At 58.9% G+C, this 8,225-nt stretch overlaps 1 protein-coding gene across 6 annotated transcripts in view; it reads right to left on the minus strand.

Annotated features, from left to right (window-relative positions):
- Positions 1–4,338: 4,338 nt before the first annotated feature.
- SLC25A25 (solute carrier family 25 member 25) overlaps positions 4,339–8,225 on the minus strand; it is a 22,874-nt gene continuing 18,987 nt past the window's right edge. For 5 of the 6 annotated variants that reach the window (XM_006154042.3, XM_006154043.3, XM_006154046.3 and 2 more), the window contains 3 exons: positions 6,859–7,026; positions 6,256–6,406; positions 4,339–6,163 (listed from right to left, as the gene is read on the minus strand). In XM_006154042.3, coding sequence (XP_006154104.1) covers positions 5,979–6,163; positions 6,256–6,406; positions 6,859–7,026 — 504 coding nt within the window. In that variant the 3' untranslated portion in view covers positions 4,339–5,978. Of the gene's footprint in view, positions 6,164–6,255; positions 6,407–6,858; positions 7,027–7,108; positions 7,217–7,460; positions 7,614–8,225 lie in introns of all 6 variants that reach the window. The other variant, XM_027774026.1, reaches the window with a different exon arrangement.

Genomic DNA, 8,225 nt, shown 5'->3' on the forward strand with positions numbered 1-8,225 from the left:
AGGGGTCGCCTTGATCGAAAGCCCAAAGGCTCTGCTAGCCGGGCCATGTCCCCTGTGACTGGGGCCGAGATAGCCAGTCAGCCTGAAGCCGTGACCGGGCACTCCTGGACCCAGCTGCTTTCCCTGGGGTATCCCTCCCGAGGAGGTGACAACCCTGCTCCGGTTTCCGGTGGCTCGGCCCCGCGGTGTTTTCTCACAACCACCAGGGGGCACCAGAGTCCGCGGAGCCCTGTAGGAGCCGGCAGCGCGGCTTCGTGCTGCCATCGTGTGGCCAATGCCAGGGTTGACTCGAGCAGCCGGCATTGGACTCCACCCATCTGTACAATGGGGCGAGTGTGCAAGGGTTTCAGCGCCCCCAGCCAGGGACCTCTGTCCCATCTTGTAAAGCTCCGGCTTACTGTCCGCGGAAGGCCAGAGTTTGGACCCTGCCGCTGTCCACGGCGACCTGGGCAAGCCCCTCCCCCCTGTGAAATGGCCTCGGTTGACCTTTGTGGGCGGGGCGGGGCAGGGCAGGGTGCCGTGAAGGCAGTGAGGGGGGTCCTCACCACACACACACCCTCCTCCCCGCGTTCCCTACAGTTCCCAGGGCTCAGGGTCAAGAGCTCTGGGAAACAGGATCGGAAAGAGTCCCAAAATTAGCACGATCTGGGGCTGGCCTGTGGCATGGTGGTGGAGGTGGCCGGATCCCACACGGCTGTCTGTGCAGTTCGATACCCAGGCCCAGCAGCTTAAAGGACATGCTGGGCGAGTGTGCTTGCCCACAATCCCAAGAGGCATCTCTGGGGGCATTTCTCACTTTCCCTGTCTGGGGAGCACATGGGCCCGTAACAAAAACTAAACAAAAGCCCAGCAAGATCTCTCCTCCCTGGGAGTCCCTGAGGGGTCTCCAAGGAGGATGAGCCCATGGGGGGGTTTCTGGGTTGTTCTGTTTTACAGTCGTTTGCTACCGTGTGCGTGTGCTGACCAGAGAGAGGGTGGGGTGAGGTGAGAGGTCACCAGGGGATGGGCAGGCTGCCGTCCCTGCTCTGCCCCCTCCCAGAACACGGCTCACAGGTGGGCCTTGAGTGCTTGTCAAGCCGCCGGGTCCAGGACTTGAGCTGCGCTGTCGGCCATGTGGGACCCGGCAGTGTAACCTCCGCTCCACCTGCCGGCCCCATGTCCTGCTGCGAGTCACCAGGCCATTCGCAGCAGCTGTGGGACGAGAATACACATGACATATGTGACGTGTGGTCTGGGAAGAGAAAGCCACGGGGCTGGTGCCTGGGCCAGAGCTGGGGTCTCCGGGCTGTCAGTTTCCTCAGCTGTCAAGTGAGGGGGTGGGATGGGGCACTCTGTTGGCCAGGGGGCCGCTCCTCTCATGGCCCAGACAGCTGACAGGGGTAGTTAACCTCCTGGCTGAGGGCGTGCCCTGCCGATGGCGGATGCTCAGGAGAGCGCCTTTCTTTCTTTCTTTCTTCTTTCTCTCCCTCTCTCTTTCTTTTTAAAGAATTATTTAATTTTGGGACCAGCAGATGGCATAGTGGTTATGTTGCTGGACTCCCACATGGTTGACTGTGGTTCGAGTCCCAGACCCAGTGGCTTGAAGCTCACGCTGGGCATGTGTGCGTGCCCAAGTTCCCAGAAGGAAAATGGAGAAGGGATTGTGGTGTGGCCATCCTCTGTGGAGGTGATTTCTCATTTTCCCTTTCATTGTCTCTGTCTCTCTGACAAACGCATGCATCCTAAGGCTAAAACCTCAAGGAAAAAAAGACTTAATCTTTTTTTTTTTTTTTAAAAGACTTAATCTTATTTATTATTATTTTTAAATTTGATCAGAGAAAGAGAAACTGACAAAGCAAGCTACCAGGTCCAGGACTTGATCCATGGCCGGCCACATAGGAGTCCAGCACTTTAACCATCAGGCCACCAGCCGGCCCCCAGGAGAGTTCATTTCATTGTGTTTCAGGAAGCAAGAACAGGAGGCCTAGGCTTGTCTTGGCCTTTGGGGAACTGGGACAGGGTGGGGTCTTGGGGCTCAGTTTACCCCTCTGCAGGATGGAGTAGCTGTGCCTGGCCCTCTCCTGCCTGACCCCAGAGCACCCCACTGCCGGCCCCTCCCGTCAGGCCTGGCCAACCTCCCAGCTGGGCTAAGTCCACACCTGGGCTGGGTGGCTGGGCCCAGCGAGCCCGAGCTCCGCCTTCCCACCCTTCCCCTACATTCCCTGCGGGGTTGGGGGGTAATGCCAACAGGGCTGGCTGACCTCAGCTCCACTGTTTACGCTCAGTGTGAACCCGGACAGGTCCATTCCCCTCCCCCGGCTAGCAGGGTTGGTGCCTATCTTGCTAGTGAAGAAACAGGCTGGGAGCAGTGGCCCCCTGGCTCCCTGGACCAGGAGCCCTGAGTGAAAGTGGACGCAGACTCAAGGCAGCCCTCCAACACTGGGAGGGCCAAAGGCTTCTGGGTCAGCAGTCAGCGTCCTGTCCCCTCTTTGGCTAGGGGGGCCCCCTCACAAGGCCCAGCCAGTCAGCATGGGCTGGCAGTGCAGGGTGGGGGCCTGAAAACGTGCTCTGCTGCCCGGCAGCCAAAGGGCAGAGGAGTGGGCTCTTGAAGGCCGAGGGGGACGACGGTCTCGGTGAGAGGCAGACACTGGACGGCTGTGTTTTGCTTTTGTCTCTGAGCGGGGAAGTACAGTGAGGTGCTGACGCAGGCCCCCACATTTCTGGCTTAAGGCACTAGAAGGAGCTGCCATTCCAGGGTCAGGGAAGCAGGTGGGCTTTGGCCAAGCAGAGTTTGAGATGCCCGTGAGCTGAGTGGAGATGCAGTTTGATGATGAACCGGAGTTAGTACAAAAAAACAGGACCAGCAGTTGGCATAATGGCTGTGTTGCTGGATTCCCACGTAGTCGACCGCGGTTCGAGTCCCGGACCCGGTGGCTTAAACTCACGCCGGGCGCATGTGTGCATGCCCAAGATCCTGAGAGAAGGGATTGCGGTGTGGCCATCCCCTCTGGGGGGTGATTTCTCACTTTCTGTCTCTCCGTCTCTGTCTTTCTGGTGAGTGCACGCGCCCTATAGCATAAAACCTTTCAAAACAAACAAAACAAGGGTTGGCCAAACTCAGGGGGAGAATCCCTTATCCACAATGGCTGGGGCCAGAAGTGTTTTGGATTTCGGATTTATTTTCAGATTTTGGAATATTTGCATATATGTGGGATATCTCGGGGAGAGTACCCAAATTTAAACGTGAAATTCACGTTTCGTGTGCCCCATACACAGCCTGAGGTCATTTTATATGCTATTCTCCTCTTGCAGCTCCTTCCTTGAGCACATGGCCGACACGAGCACCGCCCCTGCAGGGTTCTCACACTGGGGCCCAGCATCCACAGCCAGATCGCAGGCGTGTGCAACTGCTAAGCCTATGCAGGACACCCTGGGGTGGGGCCCAGAGCCTTCCCACACAGCCTCGGCACCAGAGCACTGTGACCGCTGGCTCCCCACGCTGGCCTGCTGCCGCACGCGACAAGAGCAGGGAATCAGGTGTAGATTTCCCACTGTGGCATCATCAAAAAGTTTTGGATTTGGGGGACCAGCAGAAAGCATAATGGTTACGTCACTGGACTCCCACGTAGTCGACCGCGGTTTGAGTCCTGGATCTGGCAGCTTAAAACTCATGCCGTGCGCGTGCCTGCCCATGCCCCCTGGGGGGTGATTTCAAACTTCCTGTCTCTGTCTCTCCGGTAAGAATACGAGTCGACTAGGGAACCAGCAGTTAGCGTAATGGCGATGTCGCTGGACTCCCACGTAGTCGACCGCGGTTTGAGTCCTGGATCTGGCAGCTTAAAACTCATGCCGTGCGCGTGCCTGCCCATGCCCCCTGGGGGGTGATTTCTCGCTTTCTGTCTCTATGTCTCTCTCTGTCTGGCGAGCGCACGCGCCCTACAGTGAAAATCTCTCTCTCAAAAAAAAAAAAAAAAAAAATGAGTCCTATAGCAAAAATCTCTCTAAAGAAAAGTTTTGGATTTTGGAGAATTTCGGATTTTGGATTAGAGATGCTTAACCTATATAAATACTTAAAAGTAATCCTTAGCAACATGCGATTACTGAGGATGCTGTGAAGACGAAAGGTAGAGAAGCCAGCGGGGTCTGGAGGCCACATGGAGATGGTGCTTCGGGGGGTGTGGGGGGGCAGGGACTGCTGTGTCCAAGAAGGGCCCCCATTCCTCGGAGTACACCCTGAACCCCAGGCCCCCATGACGCTGGGCAGGGGACGCCACCTAGGCTTCAGATGAGAAAAGTGGGTTTTCATCGTGGAGCGCGTGAACAGCCCCATGCAGAGGCCAAAGAGTCCCCGCTCCGCCGTCAGCTTTGAAACGACTTTATTAGAAGGCTGTTCGGATAACAACTTCCGATTCTCCCGCCATTGCTTTCTGAGTTTCCAGTCTCTCTACTGAGATATGGTCATGTTTGCATTGATTGGTGCGTCCTGCTTGGTGCTCCTCCTCAGGCCGTTCTGGAGGAGTGGGAGGACCGTGGGCACAGGTGGGGGACGCCCCCGCCCCAAATCACAGTGAGGCGTCTCACTGCCCTGTCATTCAGAAAGGGCCAAACAAGGAGATCCTCCCAGTTAGGGAATGATTCGGACTTTTCCAGTGTCCAGGCTGTCGAGGTCTCCCCCAACCCATTAAAGCCAAAGACCGTAAGGCCGCTGGGGACAAACCCAGCCCCTCGCCTAGGGCATCGTCTTCCCCAGGCTCAGGCCCCCCCTTGCCTTTCTGTCTCAGTCCCGAGAGGAATTTCTTTGGACAGACGTGACGTCGGCGTGGGCAGCAGGGTCACTCCGTGGCCCTCCTTCCTCCCCGCTCCCTGCCTTCACCGGGCGGGGGTGGAAGGTACAATCAACCATGAACATAAATATGAATACAAAATGAAATCGAAAATGATAGGCTATTACTTAAACAAATCTATAAAAATAGTTAGGACACAACTCTGTTCAAATAAATACGAAATAAATAGGCTCCGAGCAGTTACACTTCGCATCAGTGGAATGTGAGGCTGGTCCCTCTTCACCCCGCTGGGATCAGAAGGAAACCCCGGGGCCAGAAACAGACTAATGCGCCAGCCCTCCTCCGCCTTCTCTGGGAAGCCGGGAGCGTGACACTTGTCCAGCTTGCTTTTCTGAACAAAACCCTTTTTCCAACAATACATAATTAAGGCCTTCAACCTCCTTTCCTTCTTTTACCGGGACATGCAGGCATGGGCCACTCTGCCCTTTGCCCTGAAACACCACCCTCCACTGCCCTCAGGCCTGCCCTGACAGCCGGGGCCAGCTCCCACGAAGCCATGCGGCCATGAGGCCAGGCAGCCGCGTCCCCTGCGTGCACCGCACGTCCTGGGCCGGTCTGCAGGGGGCTCAGAAGAGGACAGGCACAGAAGCTAGACCCCTACCCTGCACAGCCAGGCAGCATGGAGGCTGCAGGTCGGGGGTCGTGCGTGGGAGGCCAGGCAGAATCCGCTCTCCCCCGAAGTGCAGGGAGAAGACGGAGGAGCGGGCTGGGAGCCCTCCTCCTGCTGTAGGAAGCTAGGAGAGGAGGAAGCAGAGTGGGCACAGGGCAGCGCCCAGCAGGCCAGAGGGCAGGGCCCGTGGGCGAGGCCTGGCTGCCAGGACAAGATGGAAAAGCAGGGCAGCTCGAGCTCGCCATCTGGCAGGTATGGCAGGAAACGTCCTGTCCTTACGCATGTCAGGTGACCCTGCTGACTCCTGGACCCTGAGCAGCCTGCAGGCCTTCCCAGGAATAGGCCTGAGGGTCGGCTGGGGTCAACAGGACCAGCCCAGGGCCTGGCTGGCTCTCCCAGCCCATCCCCTGCGCGTGCCTCAGGGTTCACAGCTTGGCGAAGGTCGGTAGTGTTGGCACATTCACAGAATGAGACTGCCACCACCCGGGCGTGGCCCAGGATCCCGAGTCCCGCGGGCGAGGCAGGGCCACTCCCTCCCGTCACTGTCACCGGGACTGTACGCCCAGGGTGATCTTCAGGTTCTCGTACACCACGTAGCTGATGCTCACGGCGGGGATCACCTTCATGAAGTTGGGGGCCAGCCCCCGGTACAGCCCGAAGGCCCCCTCGGTCCGCAGGATCTGCTTGAAGAGGCTGCTCATGGTCACCTCTGGGGCACCCTCAAGGGAGGCTGCAGGAGAGAGGTCACCGTCAGGCACTTCTGTGGGCCCCTCCCTACCACCTGGGAGACGGCCCTGGGTCCCGGCCTGTGACCAGGCTCACCTTGCGCCTGCATCCGGGTCCTGACCAGGGCCAGGGGGTAGCTGGCCAGCTGGCCGCAGGTGCTGGAGATGGTGCCGCAGGCCAGGAGCACGAACACGCCGGGGTCTGCGCTGTTCACCGCGTAGCGCTGGAGCCAGGCGTTCTTGAGCGTCTGCAATGGAGAGGAGGAGGGATGAACCCCAGAGAGCAGGTGGGGCAGTGAGGGGCCCTCGGCGAGGTTGCAAAGCCACCGCAGCCAACTGCCTGGCCCGGGCTGCCGAGTTCCTGCCTGGTCCTCGTTTTTGCTGTCCCTGGGGTTCCTGGGCAGGACAGGACAAGGAGCGCCCCTTCCCCAGATGGAAAGCCTGACTGCTGAGGTATGGGGTCATCAGGCTCTGGGCCTGGCCTGCTGAGCCCCAGGGACGTGGGGGCTGTCGGGGTAGGCAGGGTGGCAGGTGACCCCTGCGGCAGACAGATGTGCAGGAGCAGCCTGTGCTGCTCTTTCTGGTCCTCACAAATCCAGAGGCCCGGCAGGAAGACCACAGGCCGGGGGTGGAGAGGAGGTAGGAAGGGGTCTCTGAGCTTCTCATGCTGTTCTAGGGGCTGGGGGTCCCCGGGCCTCACCTCGTAGACGGCGAGGTCGATGCCCGCATAGGGGATGATGCCCAGCATGTTGGGGACATAGCCTTTGTAGAAGGCGGCCACCCCCTCTTTGGCCAGAATCCTCTTGGCGCAGTCCAGCATGCCCGAGTACTGGCCTGTCTTCCGCAGGGCCATCCGGGTCTTCAGGACCTGCAGGAAGTGGGGCAGGAGGTGAGCCCGGCCACGCCTCACACCGGCCCCACGCTGCCCGCTCCCAGGCCACGGCCCTCACCTCCATCGGGTAGATGCTGCTTTGCGCGATGGCCCCCGCCAAGGACCCTGCCACCAGCCGCTCGTGGATCCTCAGGGTCTCCTGGTCACTCCCGACAAGACGTTTGATCTGGGACACAGAGAACAACTCATGCACCCAGAGACCAGGGCACCAGCTCCTGCCCCACCCTCCTTCCTGGAGCCAGATTAGCTGAAATTGGGTGTTCCTGGCCCATTTTACACTGCCCAGAGATGGAAAGACGAAGGACTTGGCCCAAGGTGGAGCTGGTGGCAGAGCTGGGGTCAGACCCAGGCCTCTCGCCTGCCCCTGCTGTCCCCTAGCGATGACAGGCGCCCAGTTTCAGGGCCCTCACCTGTTCGTAGGCCATGAACTTGATGGCCGACTCGGGGGCGATCTTGAGGACGTTGATGCCGTTGCCCCGCCAGAGCGATCGGGCCCCGCCCTCTCGGATCATCTGGGTGAACCCGCCCACGATGCACATGTTGTTGCTGCGGGAGGCATGGACCTGGGAGGGAGACACGGGCCAGGCCAGGTCAGCGGGTGCGGGTGCGCCTGCACCAAGATCCCGTCTCCCCAGAGCGTGGTCTGTGGGGAGCTGCTCCCTTCTCATGAAGGGTAGGCGCTCAGCTGTGAACCCCACGGCTCACTCAGGCTCAACTGGGTTTTGCTTTTTCTAAAGTTAGTTACAGGATGTGTGCACTTGCCAGAGACAGAGACAGAGAGACAGGGAAAGGGAGAAATCACCCCACAGGGGGACAGCCACGCCATGATCCCTTCTTCCCTGGGATCCTGGGCACGCACTCATGCACCCATGCCCAGCATGATTTTTGAGTCCCGGGGGTCCAGGACTTGAACCCCTGTCAGCCATGCAGGAGGGTCAGCGACATAACCACTATGCCATCTGCTGGCCTCCCCAATAGATCTTGCTCTGAGTCTGCAGTGTGCTTATGCTGAGCTAGACCTCCAGAAAAACTACTGACAATTTTAAAAAATTAAACTTAAAAAAAAAAAAAAAAGATTTCTTCTAACAGAGAAAGTGAGAAGATGGAGGCACCCCGAGGCACGCCAGCAGGGTCCTCACACTGCAAACCAGCCTCAGTCTCAGCTGGCCTGGGGC

This window comes from Tupaia chinensis, unplaced genomic scaffold, assembly GCF_000334495.1.
Source record: "Tupaia chinensis unplaced genomic scaffold, TupChi_1.0 Scaffold000394_1, whole genome shotgun sequence".
NCBI classification, from domain to species: Eukaryota; Metazoa; Chordata; class Mammalia; order Scandentia; family Tupaiidae; genus Tupaia; species Tupaia belangeri.